Source organism: Cololabis saira, chromosome 13 (genome assembly GCF_033807715.1).
Source record: "Cololabis saira isolate AMF1-May2022 chromosome 13, fColSai1.1, whole genome shotgun sequence".
Lineage (NCBI taxonomy): Eukaryota > Metazoa > Chordata > Actinopteri > Beloniformes > Belonidae > Cololabis > Cololabis saira.
The window spans coordinates 18,066,824-18,087,232 of NC_084599.1; the positions used below are offsets into that span (position 1 = coordinate 18,066,824).

The 20,409-nt window shown below is 46.7% G+C and overlaps 1 protein-coding gene across 1 annotated transcript; it reads right to left on the minus strand.

Moving 5' to 3' along the window:
- Positions 1–1,649: 1,649 nt before the first annotated feature.
- On the minus strand, positions 1,650–17,879 carry dbt (dihydrolipoamide branched chain transacylase E2). Its single transcript, XM_061738098.1, has 11 exons — positions 17,763–17,879; positions 12,759–12,891; positions 12,573–12,648; positions 10,801–10,982; positions 10,584–10,711; positions 8,734–8,986; positions 8,491–8,657; positions 8,342–8,419; positions 7,405–7,596; positions 7,245–7,316; positions 1,650–3,722 (listed from the first exon to the last, which is right to left on the minus strand). The coding sequence occupies exons 1-11, from the start codon at positions 17,802–17,804 to the stop codon at positions 3,555–3,557; spliced, it is 1,491 nt and encodes a 496-aa protein (XP_061594082.1). The 5' UTR covers positions 17,805–17,879; the 3' UTR covers positions 1,650–3,554.
- Between the last annotated feature and the right edge of the window lie 2,530 nt (positions 17,880–20,409).

Here is a 20,409-nt window from a genome sequence, read left to right on the forward strand (position 1 = left end):
CATTCTGTAGGGCTCGGGCAGCTCAACCTGTTCCTCCTTGCACAAAGCAGCAGATATCGGTCCTGCTAACCGTCTACGGCCCTGTCCAGCTCTCCTAAAGTAACTGCCTGTCTCCTGGAATCTCCTCCATGCTCTGGAGATTGTACTGGGAGACACATCAAATCTTCTTGCAACAGCACGCATGGATGTGCCATCCTGAAGGAGTTGGACAATCTGCGCAACTTCAGGAGGGTTAAGAAATCGCCTCATGCTCCCAGTCGTGATAATGACTAGCTAAAGCCAACACTTGTGGAAAAACAGTTAAAAAAGATCAAGAGGGAGGAATTTGAAATGGCCTCCACCTGCAAGACCAGTCCTGTTTTGGAGGCCGTCTTGTTGTTGACCCTCTAGTGCACGTGTTGTTAATTCCATCAACTCAAGTCCGTTGTCGTGCCTGCGCGGGTGTCGCCCTGTTGGGGGGTTCCCTCTCTCCGGGCCCGTCTCCGGTCCCCACCGAGCGGGTGCACCTGCCCGCGTCGGCGGCTGGGGCGGCTCTGTCTCTCCGGGCAGGCTGGCCCCCTGCCGGGTGGGGGTCGTTGTCCTGGAGGGTGAGGGCCTCCTGGCCACGTGTCCGGCCCGGACCCGGTGGCCGGGGATTGCCTGGGTCGCGGTCCGCCGCCGCGGGATCCCTGGCTGCTTCTTCCCGTGCCGTGGGGGCCCCGCCCGCGGGCCCCCTCGGCTGCCGCCGGGGGTGGGTTGCCTCCCTCCTACTTCTCCCCGCTGTGGGGTTGCCGGTGGCCTGGGTTCCGGGCTCTTCCGTGTCGGCCTCTGGTCTCGCGGGTGGCGGGGTTGCTCCCCCCCCTCCCCCACTATAGATACACTTCAGGTGGAGCTTTGTTTGGTTTATTACACACACACACACACACACACACACACACACACACACACACACACACACACACACACACACACACACACACACACACACACACACACACACACACTGGCTTGTTCACCTGCATGCTGGCTCTCTAGTTTTTGGGGTTAGGTAGCGGTAGCTTAGCTCAGACTGCGATCAGATCTCAAGATTTGGGTCGATTGCTGTTCGTGTTTTGGTCGGCTCCGTGCCGGTTTCGTGCTTTGTTTGTGGTTTTTTGTTGCAGATTTCCAGTGCTTGACGTGTGTCTCCGTGTGTTCCTGCTTCCTGGATTGGCAGTGGATGTCGTCACCCCCCCCCCCAAAAAAAAAAAATCACTGGGCTTGTATGTGTATATATATATGTGTACGCATATGTATGCGTATATATATTAAATATAGTAATAATGCACATACCTTTGGTTTCTACCGTCATGGTATCAATCATTAATATGTGTGCAGACAAGGTATAAAAAAAAAAAAAAAAAAAAATTCCATCAACTCCAATGCAGCTGAAACTGATTAACACGTACCTGACCAAAACCTTATCAGAAAAGTGAAGGTGAATTCATGCCATACCCTGATAAAAAACTGTTCCTTTAATCTTTTTGAGCAGTGTATATAATAAGTTATGCATTTTAAAGCAAAAGAAATCTGATGCAAAGTTACCAACACATCGGTAAGAAAACACAAAACAGAAAAGAATAAATAAATAAATGTAAAGAAGCATGCTAAAACACGACAGAGAGCGTTAATTGTCTGTGCACGTTAGCTTTATTGGGATGATGGTGGAGCTTCACAAACTTTGACAGTAAATCTTACAAAACCGTTTTTACAGCTCATCCGTCACTGCAGACATTGATACAAAGAGTACAGTACTGTAACAGTCATGTGACTTTTACCCAGCAGCCCCGGGACACTGTGCAGGGAGTAGAGCTCCACCACCATCTTGGGGACTCTAGCTGCACCTGCTCAGGTGGGGGTTAGCTGGGGTGGAAGGGTCCAGGACATTCCAACGTAGTGAGTTCACTGATGAACACCCAAACACATCCAAGGCTGCAGCTTCTACCGGATTGGTGTAAACCAGCTGTCAATCACTGCCCAGCCCCGCCCACCACACCCGCTCGCCAATATGTTTTTGGACCAGAACCACCAGAAGAAAGTGGAAGTGGATTTCCACTGCAGACCAGAAACAAGAGACCTTAACTCTCCAGCAGGCTGGGCCAGGGTGACCCGTCGGTGACCCGTCGGTGACCCGTCGGTGACCCGTAAGACCCAGGGTGACCCGTCAACTATCAGGGCCAGGGTGACCCGTCAGGGTCAAATATCAGGGCCAGGGTGACCCGTCAGGGTCAAATATTAGGGCCAGGGTGACCCGTCAGGGTCAACTATCAGGGCCAGGGTGACCCGTCAGGGTCAACTATCAGGGCCAGGGTGACCCGTCAGGGTCAACTATCAGGGCCAGGGTGACCCGTCAGGGTCAACTATCAGGGCTATCGTGGCCTGTCAACATTAACTATCAGGGTCAGGGTGACCCGTGTGGGCCCGGTGCTCAGCAGAGGGGTCACTTGTTACTGGTGTGCAGGGGAGCCCCAGACTCCCAGTCTGCAGCATCTCAGAAAGATCATTGTGTTCAGGAGTGGCCGCCCTTCTGGCAGCTTTAAGGCACTTCAGAGCTGGTGGTCCGGTCCGAGGTCCGGTCCGTGGTCCACATGCGGCCAGCCCCGACAGCTGCTGGTCACCTGACACCCTAAACTCCTCCCCCCCGGTAGAACGGCTCTGCTGCTCAAGCTGCTGATGTGTTTAAGAGCTCACCAGATCGTGGGGAACATGAAAGAAGCTTCTGCCTCAGAGTGACTTACCTGTTTCACCTGGTCCACACAAAAACACAAAGGTCACAGTGACGAGAAGACAGGTGACCCTCCGAGTGATGGGCACCCCCCCCCCTACTGATACCAACCACACCAGGATCTCAGGAAAACTGCTCTGTACTGAGGTTAACAGAATGTAGGAGACAGTATGTGGAAAACACCTGGATGTGGTACTAAATCCGGGAAACTTTCAGTATGTAAATATGACCAGTCCGCCCGTATCCCATAATGCATTGGGTGCAGAGGCCTGTCACATCAGTCACATGGTCCACTTCCAGTGGAGCTGGGTGGTATACAGGGATGTATTTATACTACTGTGGGTCTGAGAATCCGGCCGCCTACAACCATGTACTCAGGGGCTTTAGGGGCCGGGTCAGACCCGGGTCCAGGTCGTGAACGGGGACCCGAGTTCGACTCGTGAACGGGGACCCGGGTCCGGGTGGTGAACGGGGACCCGGTCTGTCTGTGGATCAGGTGACTCGGAGGTTCGCCGTCACTCTGAATCTGCAGAAGCAAAACCTACTGCAAGTCAAGGTTCAATCCTCATCTGAAGTGGTCACTGGTCTGGTCACATGACCTACAGGTGCACAGCACACGAAACACCGAGGGCTCAGCTAATCGTCATGGTTACCACGCCCCCCAGCGCCCTCCTCAAAAGGCAAGGAAACAAGGGAGCAGAAACAAAGGCCTCAGATAAAAAGGGGTTAAGGCGTTGGGGGGAGGGGGCGGGGGGGCCGAGGGTCTGTCCGTGCGGCGCCTCGTCCTCTCCGGGGGGTGATGGAGGAAAAACTACTTGAGGTCCAGGACCATGGTGGCTGGGTTCTCCAGGTACTCTCTCCACAGGTTGGAGAAGCGGCACATGGTGGCGCCGTCGATGATGCGGTGGTCCGCTGACCAGCTGACGTTCATGATGTGCGCGCGAACCACCTGACCGGCGGCGTCGAACCGCGGCAGAACCTGGACACACAAGGAGCACACGTTACCCAGACGGCCGAATCAGACACCAGAACCTCCAACACCCTGGACATCATTCAGTTTTATGCCCAGGATGAGGTGTTGGAGCATCAACATCCACTTCCCATCATGCCCTCTGGCAGCTCGAGTTGGTCACTGAATTTAAATATCTGGGAGTCATCCTGGACCTGACACACTCCTTCAGGAAGCACATCAAGAAAGTGTGTAACTCTGTTAAATATGGCTTGGCAAACTTCAGACGAATAAGGAACTCATTGACTGAACTGCCATTCAATGATCCTATCACACATTGGGCCAAATCCACAAAAGGATTGCGCGGCTTTTGCGGCCGCTAAACCGGTGCAAATGAGACAAAAAGAGAGCGTCTAATTCACAAAGCACCCGCAAAGGGCGAATTGCATCACAAACTGCGCTGCCAAGCAAATAGTGGCAGTCTGCGCCGGTGCCATTTGCATGCATGCAAATTAGGTAATATTCATACATTGGCGCAAAATTGCCCCCTTTCTATGCAAATAAGCCTCATTGCAAAAAGCGCCTAATTCACAAAGGCCAGCGCTATTTGCCACACGCAAAAATAGTGGAGCAAATACCGTGTTTCAGAAGCGTGTATTAACTGCGCGCAAACTCACTCCTCACTCCCCATCTCCCTGTTTCTCTCTCTCTCTTCAATATCATTCAAGCCTGTGTGATACTGAATGATATTAAGGGTGAAATCTACAGTCAGACATGACTGTACACAGTCAGATCAAGTGGGGTTGTGGACTTATCGGATTTAAAAATAAAAGTAACAGGACGGAGTTCAGGATTCATCCATACATAAGGGGCTGCTTTATTACAAACAATTCCACCATATAAACATATAAATCTAGAATGTGTGTGTTTAACAGCTGACCTGTAGGTGTGTGTAGCAAAACACAGAACATGAATTACCGTCAGATCCTTATCTGGGACCTCATCTATAAAGCTTGCTTGTGCACAAAAAGGGCCTGAAAGATGCGGCGACGCGCACTGTACGGTGCGCGTCGCTGCATTACCGACGCCTTATGCTCTGCGTCGATTTAACGCAGAACCATAAATCAGCCTTGAACAGCACTGAGGGAGGAGGGAGGAGAGGGAACGGGGCTCTACAGGCTGAGCCTACCGTTAGTTCTTAAACTGTAAAAAAAAAAAAAACGGGGGGAGAGAGACAAAAGCATGAGTTTGAAAAGTGGGGGGGCATGTCCCCCCTGTTCCCAGTGGAAATTGCGCCCTTGCGCCTCACGGCGTTTTATTTTCACTCGCTTTATTTTTTATTTCTGCAGTTTTCATTATGGACCAATCTGTGTGCTGAAATATGGAGAACACTGGAAACAGCTCCGCTCGACTCAGACAAGTGCAAATTGCACTCAGCCGCAAAACTTTATGGGCGTGTTTGCGCTGGTATATCATTAGAGCAAAATCTTTTGTGAATAGGACCTTAAAGTGGGGCAAATTGCGGGCGCAGATGCGGGGCAATTCACAGCGCTATTTGCGGGCGCAATCTATTCTTTGTGGATTTGGCCCATTGAGTGTAGTGATGCACCAAAATAAAAATTTGTGGCCGAAACCGAAACTAATAATAAGCACTTGGCCGAATACCGTATACCACCGAACAATGGTTCTTCGCAGTTTTTCCATTTATTTTGCCAATTTTTTCACCATTGCATAGATCAAATAAATGTGCAGTGAAATACCCGCCAGTCACAATTTGTTTTACTGTACTTATTGTATTTTTTCTCATAATCCTTTTTAATTTTCTCTTGTTCAAATCCAGTTAATCGGGTCGCGGTGGGGCTGATCTCCGCAATTTGAAGCCTTGTATAATAATTGTAAAAATCTGGGTTATTTTCTTGGAGGATCTCGTCATATCAGACAGTGAGGGTTTATCACCGCATCGGTAGTACGGGCCCTTTTCTCTGCGCTGTGCGTCCCGTCACCAAGTGGTTTTCCCAAATCCAACTCAGCCTGGATAATTTCTCGTGTCCTCTGCTTTTTCCCCACATCCAAGTAATGATCTGACATGCTGACATGTTTGCTGCATTTAACACCGCACGCCCCTCACTCCACGCTGTTCACTGTTTGATTGCGTCATCACACGCCGTTATTAATTGTTTTTTCCCCACTTATTCCACCGAACACTGAAAGTGTTTTTTCCGAATTAAACTTAATTTCGAAGTAAGTGTCTACTTTATTCCGATTTTAACTCATTCTGCTTTAAATTAATTCCGGTCTTTCTGTGCTGCTCGTTCCCTCGCCCGTCTGTCTCCATGACGCTTATATTCCGCGCTGGGCTTGTTTTCCAAACAAAGTTTCAAGATGGCAGCACGCAGTGGTGGTGAAGAGAAGAGACCATTTATTTAATAAATAGCTTGGAGGAGCTGGAAATAATTAAAAGAACAGATGGCAGGAAACATAACAATTGTGAGCTTTTCAAAGTTGTAGCAGCTAAGCGGCTAAGTTTGTTTTTCTTCCGGTAGCCGTAACTTCCGGTCCGTCCCCCTATCCAATCAGAACCTTCCCAACCCCCAGACCTTAAGCAGAATTGGATAAAGCCGATCAAACGTGTTTTCCATGTAACCCTCAATTCGGAATTACTATTTCCATGTAAACTCGAAGGAAAATAGTTTAATTCTGAATTATTTAATTCTGAATAATTCATTTACAAATTAAAAAACATCATGTAACCGTGGCCATTGACTATTGCTTACCTAGCTGGTCATTAGCATGTTCCACATTATTCAAGCCGATCGAATCCCTTTATAAAAAAGGACTAAAAATCTTAGACAAAAAACCTAATTCATTTCATACTTGTAACATTTAAAAAAACATAAATGTTTAAGCCTCCAAAATTTTAAAACTTTCAGATATGCCTGCACTGTGTACAAAAGAAGGCAGAAGGAAATCTGTGTGTGGTGTGAAACTCGGGCGTGTGATAGAGGTGACTGTGAGATACAGACCAATCACCTTTGGGATGAATGTTTATCTGTTGTAGGCGGGAAAATCTGGACCAGCCTTACATGTACAATAAGGGATTGTCCCTCATACTCTTCCTTTAAGGGAAATCTCAAGGAATGGCTTAAAACGTCTCAAATCTGTGATCATTAATTGTTTATTGTATTAAGAATTGCAGTGTTGTGCGATTTTTAATTGTTGTTGATATTTTGTGTTGTGTAATGTTGATTGTATCTTTTTACTGAGTCTTGCAGGGGCACTGCCAATGCAAATTAGCCTTATGGCTACAATTGGGTATATTTACATTTTAAAATGTTTATCAATGTACAATGTCCCTCTACACAAAATATCGTGAAAAGAAAAAAAAAAAAAGCAGTAAACTGCCTCTGAAACAGCTGGAAACCAGAGACCAGGGTCTTCTGGCCTCTCGGACTCCTCCTGGTTGAACATGCGGGGCTTGCACAAATTTGTTCAAGCACGAAGGTTTCTCAGGTGATTCTGCTGCCAGTTTGGACCAGTCCGGTGTCAACTCACCTGGATCTTTCCGAGAGCGCCGATGGCGACTTCAGGAGGAAGGATGACCGGTTTGGCGTACGTCCCACCGATCTGGTTTAAACCACAAACAGACGCAGGTTAGTCTAAAGAGCTGCTTCAACCGAGCAGGTTGTACCTGGGTCGTCACGGCGGCACCTACTGATCCAATGTTGGAGAGCGTGAAGGTTCCGCCGGTGAGGTCGGCGGCGCCCAACTGACCCGCGGCGCCCAGCATCTGCAGTCGGTTCAACTCCTGCGCGACCTCGAACACGCTCAGCAGCTGGACGTTCTTCACGTTGGGAACCAGCAGACCCTGGCTGGTATCCATGGCAAGGCCGATGTTGTGAGACGCCTGTAGCAACCAGAACCGTCAGCACTAGCCTGCACAACCGCTTATGGCGCTTTTCCACTAGTACCGACTCAGCCCAACTCGACTCGCCTTGGCGCCTTTCCACTAGGGGTCTAACGTGCCGAGTAGATACTTTTCTGTATCTACTCTGCCGAGGTTCTAAGCGGCTGAATCTGACGTCTGAGTCAGGATGTGACATCAGTGAAAGAGAGACTCAGGGCTTCTTGTTCATTTTATTCAACCGGCAATGGAAGCACAAAAGTCTGTTCTGGTCCAACTCTGAGGTGCAGATGTTCATAAACCTGGTGTCTGAGGAGAGAATTAAAAAAGGGATGTAGACGGGCGATAAGGAACGACCAGATCTACCAGGAGCTCTGTCACTTCATAGCAGCTCACGGCTCCAGCTGACTTTTCAGCAGCGCTGAGACAAACTAAAAAAAATTAAAAAGATCCACCGCTTGAAGCTTCTCTCACTCTCATTTTTTAACTTGATATCGAACACAAGCCACAGACCCAGCAGCACATTTATCATCTCCTCCAGGTTCTACATCTTTAGTGTTGTTGTCTTCTCCGTTTAGATCACACAATCAAATACAGCAGCTTCGTTACAACCTCCTACTTCTGATCTGGGTGCTGGATTGTTATGGAAAAGAAACCAGGCCGAGCTGAGCTGAGTAGAGCCGAGTAGGTTCTAGTGGAAAAGCGCCATAAGAACAAGTGGAGCACCGGTCCAGGATGGGGGGGTTACCTTGTACGTGATGTTCTGGCAGTTTTCGTCCAGCGAGGCATTCAGAATGGGGAAGTGGAGAAGACCGAGGGAGGCAGCCTGAGCAATAAGAGCACGACGTTAGGACTGACCGACCAGAGCCGACATCACGCCTCTACCTGGCGCCTCACCTTGATGAAGAAGGGCATGTAGCTGAGCTTGATGCCTCGCTGCCCGGTGACCGACTTCAGCTCGGACCTCAGGCCCACCAGGCGGCTCAGGTCCACCTCGTCACAGTAGCCGAAGTGAGGGATCTTCAGCGCAGCCGTCATGGTCCTCACCATGGCCTTGTGGAAACCTGTGGAGGCACGGAGGGGTCAGCGGAGCCTGCAGGGGCACTCGGACCCCCGTCAGGATCTGGGCTGAACTCGCACCTTTGAGCGGCTCCGTCACATCCTTCCCGGTAAAGACAGGCCTCGGGATGGCAGGGGGAGGTTTGATGGCTGCCGGCGAAGCGCCCGTGGGCCTGGCAGCAGCAGCGGCCGCGGCGGTGGGGCCTGGAGTCTGGATCTCCTGGACCGGGGCTGGAGGCAAGATGGCCCCAGTCTGCTTCGCCAGGAAGTTCAGGATGTCCTCCTTCAGGATCCGGCCGTCCTTCCCCGTCCCGATCACCTCGCTGAGTTTGATCTGACAGCAACAACATTCAAACCAATCACACTGACACTGGCAATACTGGCAACACTGGGAACAATGGGCACCCCGGGGACCCTGGGAGAGGGCGCTTGCCGCGGCATTGCACCTGCATGCCCGAATTGAACATTTTTTATTTCACCGTGCCGCTGTGACGACATCTCGGCACGTTCAATAGGAGAGAAGGGAGAAGAGAGAAAGTTGTGTCCAATAGGAGAGAAGGTGGTGGAGGCTCTGCAAGTCTACACCCTACCCGGCGGTGGGCGCAGCGCAAACCGTGCTCTATGTGAAAGCAGCTTAAGTTGTGCCAGGCAGAACTAAAATACTGAACTTTAGGGGTGTAACGGTACATGTATTTGTATTGAACCGTTCGGTATAGCGTGTTCGGTTCGGAACGGAGGCGTACCGAACGAGTTTCCACACGGACATATTAAGTAGAGGACCGCACGTTGTGGAGCAGAGCGCTGCTGCAGTTGCGCTCACACCGAGAAAGTATTAAGATTAAAGAAAAAAGCACTAACTAATGAAGAACTAAAGAGCTAAGCACATAATTGTGACGTCCAGTGTTTCCCCTACCATTGTTTAGGCCTGGCGGGGCCTGGCCAGGCTTAAAAAAAAAAAAACAATGATCATTTACGTTTATGAGCGCCTCTGCAGCGCTGTTCTGCAACGCGAGTCAACCTGCTTCGTTGCCTAGTAAAGCCTGAATTATGGTTCGGCGTTAAATCGACGTAGAGCCTACGCCGTAGGGTACGGGGTGACGTGCCCCGTACGGCCGCTGGCTGCGTACCCTACGCCGTAGGATCTGCGTTGGTGTAACGCGGCACCATAAATCAGCCTTAACGATGCGAGTACTGCTGCTGAGAGCGCGGGCATATTATTATACATTATGGGATGTATAGAGTTTGTAGCCAGCCAACTATGGCGCCGGCCAAAAAAAAAAAAAAAATATCACGGGCGACAGACAACATTATATAAAGAAATGTTTCTGCCAGGTCCGTGTGTTTGTGTTTGCATGTGACGCTGCAGGAAAGCATGAAGGAAAAAACAGCCCGGCGACACCAGGCGTCCGCGGGGTCCTAGCGCCGGCACACGTAGAGCCAATGTTATTTTGTGTGTGTGTAATAAACAACTAGCACGTTTATATTTTGCAATTTGTTTTCTTACTGTACCGAAAATGAACCGAACCGTGACCTCCAAACCGAGGTACGTACCGAACCGAGATTTTTGTGTACCGTTACACCCCTACTGAACAGCAACACGACAAACCTGCGGATCATGTTGACACAGAACTGTCATGTGTTTTTTTTTTACTTTAACTTTTGTACTACAGTACAAATGCACAAGTGAGCCATTATGGTGCTGCTAAGTTTAATTGCTCAGTTCATTTCTATGTGAAGTAACATGCCACGTGCCTACGTCTTACTGAATCGATATCGAAGCATTTAAATCAACATCGAATCGAAATCGAATCGAAACCTAAAGAATCGAAATCGAATCGTGAGGTTCTTAAGAATACTGAGCCCTACTGGGAACACTGGGAGCACCGGGGACTCTGGGACCAGACTCTTGGACCAGACTGGGACACACTTACATTGTTCTCCATGGCGAGGCGCCGGACTGCGGGCGTGGCCTGAGTCTTGTGGCCCTTGATCTCCTGGTGGGTGTGCTCCTCGCGGGCCATGGCCGGCGTCTCCACCACGTCCTCCTCGTGGATCACCTCTGAACGACACCAGAAAACTTCAGTCTGCAGAATCAAACGGGCCGCAGCAGACCTGCTCTGAGAGTGAGAGCCGGCGCCATCGTCTGACCTGACCGGGACTCCGTCTCGATGTCCACCAGCGGCTTGCCCACCAGGGCCGTGGCGTCCACGTCGTAGTAGAGCTTCTTGATGACGCCGTCGTAGCGACTCGTGATGGTGACCGAGGCCTTGTCGCTCTGGACTTCACAGATGCTGTCGAACTGAGAGACCTTGTCGCCCTCTTTCACGTACCTGCAACAGGAAGCACCCGTGGGACTCACGCCTGACCAGGGATGGGAACTGACAAGATTTTTACCATCCCAATTACATTTCTCATTCTGATTCATGATTCGGTTCTTTATCGATTCTCACGTGGGAAAAAAAGGACAACAATGAGGCAAATGGTGCTAATATGATGATAATATGATTCCTTAGTTAATTAGTCAACTGCAGTGTTATTAGCCAAGGACGTGCTAACGTTGCTGCTGGGTTGAAAATTACTGCTGTTGGCCCGGAGCGAATCAAAAACGTGGCATTCATTGATTGTTATTGCTGCTGTGTGCATAAATGTTTTAGCATGTTGGTCGTATTTCCTTCCTTTATTTATTTGAAAGTTGCCCCGTTGTCTTCTTTTTTATTGAAATGTAACCAGGCTTTCAAGCATTTGTATCGCTTGGGCACCATGTTTACTATTGACTGCTGGCTTACGTCATTCGTGCCCCCTGGAATTGAAAAGGGAATCGTGATTCCAAAGAATTGAAACAGCCTGGCGCCACGGACTCTTCTGTCTGGGAGTTAAGAGGGAACTTAAAGGGAATAAAAACGCATCTCAAAGAAGTTGGGAGAAGGCGGCGTCGACCACCGCAGGAGCTTTTTATCTGATATCGGAAGATGCACAATTAAAGTTTAGGAAGAGGAGGACGCTAATCTGAAGATATTGTGACCAGTGTGGATGGCACTAATATATGATACCGATACTGGTATCGGGGCGGATACTGCTCTCATATACTCGTACTCGCAAAAATTCTCCGATACCACTTCATTGTTGTTGTAGTTACTGATTAGTGACTCTAGGGGGAGATGTTGAGCTGCAGTCAGCGGTGATGAGAAGAGAGTGATACGTGAGTGAGACTGGCAGCGCCGTTTGAGGCAAGATAACGACAATTAATGCAAGCGGGATGTCAGCAGTGTGGATATATTTCAAAATAAGAAACGACGACAGAAGCAAGGCCGACTGAAGCTACATGCTGCTAAGGTGTCAAGAGGAGGAAAGGAGAATACGTTGTTTAATACCAGCAACTTCATAAAACATCTCAAGACGCATCATAAAGCAAGACCACAACAGCAACATTAGCTCAGGTTCTGCAAAAGCGACAGATAATGGCAAGAGACAAGTTAAAATAACGGAGGCTCTAACCCGTTATCTAGCGCTGGATGAGCAGCCACTGTCAGTTGTGGAAGATGAAGGATTTCACCGTCTTCTCGACGCACTTGATATGATGTTTCATTGATATGTTATATGTTTGATATTTTCTTAAATGTGAAGACAGTGGAGACTTATTATTTACACAGAAAGATAATTTTTTGTTTAAAATAGTTGTTCTACTCATTTTATTTATTTTCATTGAATTTATCTGTTGCAAATAAAACCTGTCTTCCAATTCATTGCATTTTTCATTGCATTTTTAGCCTAGTTATTTTTGTGGTAGAAGTATCGTATCGGTACTCGGTATCGGCAAGTACACAAATTAAAATACTCGTAATCGGTGTGAAAAAAATAGTATCGGGGCATCCCTAGTCCCAACACATGTGTGTGCATGTCTGCGCGTGTGTTTCACGTACCACTCCTTCACCGTCACCTCCATGATCCCCTCACCAATGTCTGACAGTTTGAACTGGACAACCGGCCCTTGGCACACTGCAGGAGACACAGCAGTGACATCATCAGTGACATCGTCAGTGACATCATCAGTGAGGTCCTCACCGTCTGTGGACACAAACACCGAGGGACCAAAGAGACGTCCTCACCACTGGCGGTGTGCAGCGTCCTGCCGCCGCTCATCTGGAAGTTTCCGTCCCATCTCAAGACGAGCGCCTGCGGAGCTCTGTGGGACCTGAAGTTCTGGAGCCGGAAGCAGCGCCGGCGGTACTGCTGACTGAGCTGTGGGGACGAGAACGGGCCGTTACAAACTTCCACACATCACACAGGAAGATCGGGACACACACCCCGGGACGTCACCCTCGGGTTCTGAAGAGGGCTTTGAAGCCTCCTCTCCGTCACACCCCATCAATGACTCCACCCACTACCAGCTCATCAAAAACCTTTAAAGATGGGAGGAGCAACGCCAGGATGAACTAATGGCACTTTTCCAATAGCACCTACTCGGCTCTAGTCAACCAAGTTTCTCATCCATAACAATTCACCTGGAGCAGAAGTAGGAGGTTGGAGCAAAGCTGCTGTGACGTATTTGATTGTGTATCTAAACGAAGAAGACAACAACACTAAAGATGTAGAACCTGGAGGAGATGATATATGTGCTGCTGGGTCTGTGGCTTGTGTTTGATATCAAGTTAAAAAAATGATACTGAGAGAAGCTTCAAGCGGCGATGCTTTTTAATTTTTTTTAATCAGCTGGAGCAGCGAGCAGCTATGAAGTGACAGAGCTCCTGGTAGATCTGGTCGTTCCTTATCGCCCGTCTAGATCCCTTTTTAATTCTCTCCTCAGCCACCAGGTTTATGAACATCTGACCCTCAGAGTTGGATCACCAAACAAACTTTTCCGCTGCCATTGCCTGTCGAATAAAATTGAATTGAATATAATGAACAAGAAGTCGCTGTCAGAGTCTCTTTCGCTGATTTCCACCTCCTGACTCAGACGTCTGACTCCAACCCCCCGACCAATCGGTGGCCTGTAGTGTGATGACGTCAGATACAGCCGACTCAGCCGCTTAGAACCTCGGCAAAATAGATACGGAAAAGTATCTACTCGACACGTCAGACCCCTAGTGGAAAAGAACCAAACTGAAGCGAGTCGAGTTGGGCTGTGTAGGTACTAGTGGAAAAGCGCCATAAAGTCAAGGTTGTGTGTGTGCGTACCGCCTCACAAACTCTGACAGAACCCACCAATAAAGTATTTAAAATTTCCTGAAGTCAAGAGAGATTTGAGAATTTATGTTTGATTTATGCTTTAAAATGACGGACGTCCATCACAGATGAACTCTCATCCTCTCCGAGTAGAAGGTGTTGATGTTCATTTTGATTAAGAACAAGTCACATGAGATCAGTTCTTAAAGGACAGGTTAGATGAGGATGAACGACTACCTGTAGTCGTGTAATTATGCCACAATGGCAGCTTTGGTACAACTACACTTTGGAGGCGTGTCTCTCGGGACCACGCTGACCTTTTCATCCAAGATGACCTGGTCATCAACTGATTTAGGTCCCCAAGAGGATCCTTCTGGATCTCTGCTGAACTGGTCCCAGTTACTGAGGGACACTGGGAGAAGTGGCTCCATGCCAGTACCAGTCCTCACCGCATTGGTTCCCATAGCAACAGGAGTCTTGCAGCAGGAGCTGCTGACAGGTGGGACATCTGTGTCCCTGAGGCGACTATGAGACGGCAAATCTAGATGTGTCTGAACAAACATTAAAATATAATTTACAGCAAAGAGCCGATTCCCTAAATAATCCCTGATGTCATCTGTTTAATCTGAATCCAACATGTCACTAAAGGCCTGGCTGGTTCTTACTGATGTGACTAGTCAATATCTAAATAACACTTTTGCTGGCAGGATTCCAGAAAGTGTGGTTTCTCTGACGAGGGAGGGCAGTCTCTCCCCGTGTGACGGTGACTCCAGCAGCCTGGACCTGCTCTGGACCTTTGAGCTCCTTTTAGCTCGACTGTCAGGTCAACCAACTCCTGTTCACCTGCTGCTTTACCTTCTGATTCAATGCTGTGGAAACATCTGAAACAACTGCTGCCAGAGCTAAGATTAGGGCTGCAGCTATCGAATATTTTAGTAATCGAGTATTCTACTGAAAATTCCATCGATTAATCAAGTAATCGGATAAAACATATTTTTGTTTAGTTAAAGAGAAATTATAAATATACATAAGATGTTAGATGTTAATTGACATCACTAAGACTAAATTATATAATATGGTAGGTTCATGGCTGTGCATTTAAAAACCCTGAACTTACATCAGTTTCAAATTCACTGCCTTCACTCAAAAAACTAAGGATCTTACCAAGAAATATTCTTATTTCTAACCTAAAAATGCCATTACACCTGATAACACACATCACTTAAAAGGTTAGGTGTTTTTCCCACGTGTTTCAATTGAACTTTCATTTAATTTTAAGTTCTGGTTAAGTTTTAAGTTAAAGTATAAGATTTTGAGTTTTGGCAGTGTTCAAAATAAAGACCTGAGACCTGCTGTATTGGAGCAGATTAGACTCCAGGGCTGCTTGTTTTATCCATGAATGACATTTTCTGCCTTTTCTTTTAGTTAAAACTGTAGCGGGAACAGATGTTTAGAGGAACCTATGTATGTACAGGGTTAGAGGGGGAACATGTAGGAGGACGGACCAGAATAATATAGCATGGATTGAAAATAAAAGTTAAGCACTGAGCTACATGTGTCTCCCGTCTGGGCCATTGCAGACTGCCTGAGGATGGCATGTTACAAAAACCAAACATCCACCGCCTCTTTCTTCTTCCTTTACCTGCGTGGCGTCCGCGTGTTGTGCCGCATTAAATGTAGTCCGGGGGAAACACCTGCTTTGAGCTGCAAAATTAAACGATTCCTCGAGGCAGAGAAAATTCCTCGATCATTTTTTGTAATCGAATTACTTGAATTATTCGAGGAATCGTTTCAGCCCTAGCTAAGATGATGATCTAGTGCCAGTCCAGCTGGTCTCCTCCGGTTAGTCCTGGGTTAGTCCTCCAACAGTTAACCACACAGGACGTACCCTCTTTACAACACTAATGATTCTGTTGTCAGACGTTGATTCAGAGCTAAATAACTAAAGTGGGGACAACTAGCCCCTAGCCATAGCTAGCTGTCAATCAAAGGACCAACCCCTAATTGTACATTAATTAGTGGTCAGTGGAGGAACTGCAGGTCTGGAATGGATCAGACCCTAGTGGTCAGTAGAGGAACTGGAGGTTCCTTGCTCCTCAGATATCCAGCTGTGGTACCTGTTATGTGTGAAATGCTTAAAAACTGATTGGAGGATCAAAGTTTGATGCAACAGGTTTAAAAAAAAAAAAAAAAAAAAAAAAAAAAAAAAAAAAAAAATGAATCCTGGCGGCTTATTGAGTAAAAGTGTTGAAGCAGAAACTAGGGGTGGGCAAAAATATCGATATGGCAATATATCGCGATACTTTTCCAGCCGATTCAATATCGATATTAAAAATTTGAATGTCGATTTTTTTTAAATTTTTTTAAATATTTTTTATCCCCGATTTTTTTCCCATTATATCACCCAGTGCTCCTACCTAAGTGACAGTCCTGGGCATTGCCACTCTCTACCAACCCTGGGAGGGCCCTGCACTGAGCTCAGGTTTTATTTCACGTTTTATTTCATTTTATAATTTATTTTTTATATAACACAATTGCCTGTCCTTAAAAAATGAAAAATAATGGACAGAGGTTTATTTATTTATGGATTTATATCTATACTGACTGATCACTGTGCCTGTCCTTGGTTTTAGTACCATCTTTCTTGTGTTTATTATCATTTGCCACATAATTAAAGCAACCTCATACTAAATGTAATGTTAATTTCATATGATGTAAATAATATGAAAACATACAAATAAGTTGTAACTTTAGCTTGTATAGTTATAATAAAACATTGTTTTGACTCAGTTTGTCCCATGAATTGTCACTATAATCTGATGAACGTGCAACTCAGATTTTAAGATCCATCACTATCATCTGATGTACATATATATATATATATATATATATATATATATATATACAACTTGGATTTTAAGATGTGTAATGCATTTTTAAATTTTTCGGTGAACTATGTAGAATATAGTAATTGGGATATCGCATAATCGGGATATCGCAATGTGTATCGTATCGTGGCTCAAGTATCGTGATGCGTATCGTATCGTGAGGTCCTTCCCAATACCCACCCCTAGCAGAAACAGATTCATACAGGACCTTTAACGACCCGATTCACCCGTCAGGTCCAAGTAAGACACTGTCGGGATATACTTGTACTGTAGTATCTGTACTGTAGTACCTGTACTTGTAATGTAGTAGCTGTACTTTTACTGTAGTACCAGTACTTGTACTGTAGTATCTGTACTGTAGTACCAGTACTTGTACTGTAGCACATGTACTTGTACTGTAGTACCAGTACTTGTATTGTAGTACTTGTACTGTAGTACCAGTACTGTAGTACTTGTACAGTACTGTAGTACCTCTACTGTAGTACCAGTACTGTAGTGTAGTACTTGTACAGTACTGTAGTACCTCTACTGTAGTACCAGTACTGGTACTACAGTACAGTACTGGTACTACAGTACTGGTACTACAGTACAAGTACTGTACTGTAGTACCTCTACTGTACTGTAGTACCTCTACTGTAGTACCGGTACTGTAGTGTAGTACCAGTACTGTACTGTAGTACCAATACCAGTACTGTAGTACTTGTATTTACTGATGACATCATGCAGGTCATCTGAACCAGCTGACCTGCAGCTCTGCTGGTTCTACAGAGCCGGACCAGCCGGTCCCGACCCGGTCCCAGCAGGACCAGGGCCCGGTCCTGCAGGACTAGGACCAGGACCAGGACCAGGACCCGGTCCTGCTGCCCGGTCCTGCAGCAGAACCGTGTCCTGGTCCTGGTCCTGCAGGACCGGTCATTGGCCTTAGCGCCGCGGCTAGCCCGCTGATCCTCCCAGCCTGGTCCCCCCGCAGCGCGGCTGCAGGGCCCGGCGGGGCCGCGGCCTGGGCCGGCCCCGGCCCCGCGGACGGGGTCAGTGTGTAGAGTCTAGTGTCGGTCTCACCAGCCTGAAGACGCTGAAGGAGCCTCTCGCCACCGCCGCCATCTTGTCTCAGCACGCCCCTGCGGACAGCCAATCAGCGCGCTGCCTCTTCTTCTGCCGCCACAGCAGCTCACGGCGCCACACTGACACCGTGTGGCCGGAGACGGAACAGCAGCAGCTGCAGTTCAACAAGCTCCACATCAGTTGTATCAATGAATCAAACTTCTTTATTCAGACACACACATGGTCCATAGTAAAGAAAAACAGACAAAACAACAACAACACCCCATAAAAATAGAAAGTGTGTGTATATATACACACACATATATATATATATATATATATATATATATATATATATATATATATATATATATATATATATATATATATTTTAATGATGGTGTCAGTTGAACAAGTTTAAAGCAATGTATGATCATGAGTCAATTTCAGTATATCATTATCAGTATTATTATTGTTGTCAGTTTCAAGTGACCATGGTGAGTTTTTCCTCTATTTAAATACGTTGCCAGTAACTGAATGGTTGTGTACTTGTGTTGAGTAGCAGATGTGTTCCAATGTGAATCTGAACAATGTAAGATTCCAGTAAAAACATCTTCGTACCCTCGTCCTCCCCCTCCAACCTCTTCAGGTCCACCTGTGGAGGCTGTGATCAGAATCACATTTATTTGGCCAGGTCGGGTCAGACAAGACATGGAATTTGAAAAAGGAAGAAACATCCAAGGCACTCTTCTTCAAATATAAAAAGCCTTTATTAAAATATTTTTATATTTGAAGAAGAGTGCCTTGGATTTTTCTTCCTTTTTGATATCCTTTTTTCCACCAAAGAGCACGTTCGTCACACGACTTATATGAACCTTCTGAGCACTCTGGACTTTCTTTTTTGTTTGAAGACATGGAATTTGATTCGGTTATTTTCGTTCACTCTACAGTAATAGACAATTGTATATATTAAAATATATACAATTTTTTAAAAGTGAAACGTGCAGCAGAATTAGGTAGATATGATTATTGGAAGGTGCATTGTTACAGCATATAATTGTGTTATTATAATTACTGTTATTCTTGTTATTATTATTATTGCACGGTGATTGATTTCTCTGAGACTTTATGAGTGATGAGTTCATCAGAGCAACAGCTTGGGGTAATAAGATATGTATATATATATATATATATATATATATATATACTTTTTTATAACAACTTGTGCTTTTTATTATTTTACCTCTTTTCTTATCATTTTATTTCATTTTATTTGTTATTTACTGTTTAATTGTGTTTTGCTGCTTTTAATGTTGATGTAAAGCACTTTGAATTACCTTGTGTTGAATTGTGCTATACAAATAAACCTGCCTTGCATTGCCTTGCCTATAAACTAAGGTGCCATTGATTCCACAGACTAGAACAAAATCGTACCGAGCTTTGAGCGGGGTTGGTCAAAGTATGAATGATAATTTTTACCGAGTCTGTTAGCCCACACAAACATCTGTACATAAGGTCCCGAAGTCTCAGTTCTATTCGACCGTTTCCTCAAGAGCGTGGATAAAGTTCTGGCCGGAGCTACAGGTCCACAGTTGTGGTTCTGCCAGTCGATAGGCACCAACATTACAGACAATGCAGAGTTTGGGGAAATGCCATGAATTAAAAAAACTTTTTTACAGAGACCCCAAACCTGGATCTGGACTAGGATCTTGATTGTGGATCTAGACCACAGGGCTACAAATTTGCTGACCACCCCACTTGACCCCTCAATAAAAAAAATTTAAAAAAAAAACAACACTTGCCGGTCACATAGATTCTATCATCAGTTGTGCGTTTTGTCCCAAATCATTTGGGCCAAATGCATATCAGTAGGCGTATTTCTGAGCAGTATAATAAAATCCTGTAATGACGGCTTTTAGTTTTGGTGTACACCCCAAGAATTTAAGTGGCCCCATCTGAAAAATGTTTGGAGGCGCCCCTGCTAGACCAGGACCCCAAGCCTGGATCTGGACCAGGACCCCAGACGTTGCAGATCCCTGAGAACATCTGTCCAAACACAAGCTTCAGTGGAACAGCCCCTGAAGCTGGTTCTGGACCTCAGGGCTGGTTCTGGACCTCAGGGCTGGTTCTGGACCTCAGGGCTGGTTCTGGACCTCGTGGCTGGTTCTGGACCTCAGGGCTGGTTCTGGACCGGGCTGCTCCACTCTGAAGCAGAGGTGTAATCCAGGTGCCATAAAGTAATAATCCTGTCAGCAGCTGTTCCAACCCTCTGAAGAAGCATGTGAAGACAATGCTACAGCAATTTCTGCTATTTGCAACATGGAAATTAGTGTTTTTTTTTAGAGGTGTTTAATCCAGATGCCATAAAGTAAAAACCCTGCTGTGTTTCTGGATCAGCCTGTACAGTGAAAACACATGAACAGGTGTTTTCACTAAGGACCTACCATCTACCTGCAGAGGAGCTGGTTTAGTATTTGGTTGGAACAACTGGACTGCATTTTTACTTTATGGCACCTGGATTATCCACCTCTGCTGTGAAGCTGGTCCAGGTCTGGGTGGTTATGAGTCACAGCTCGCGGAGCCTGCGGGGATCTGCGCTGTGATTGGCTGCAGACGCGGCTCGCGCGGAGAGGAGGCAGCATCCTCAGCATCCTCATCCTCAGCA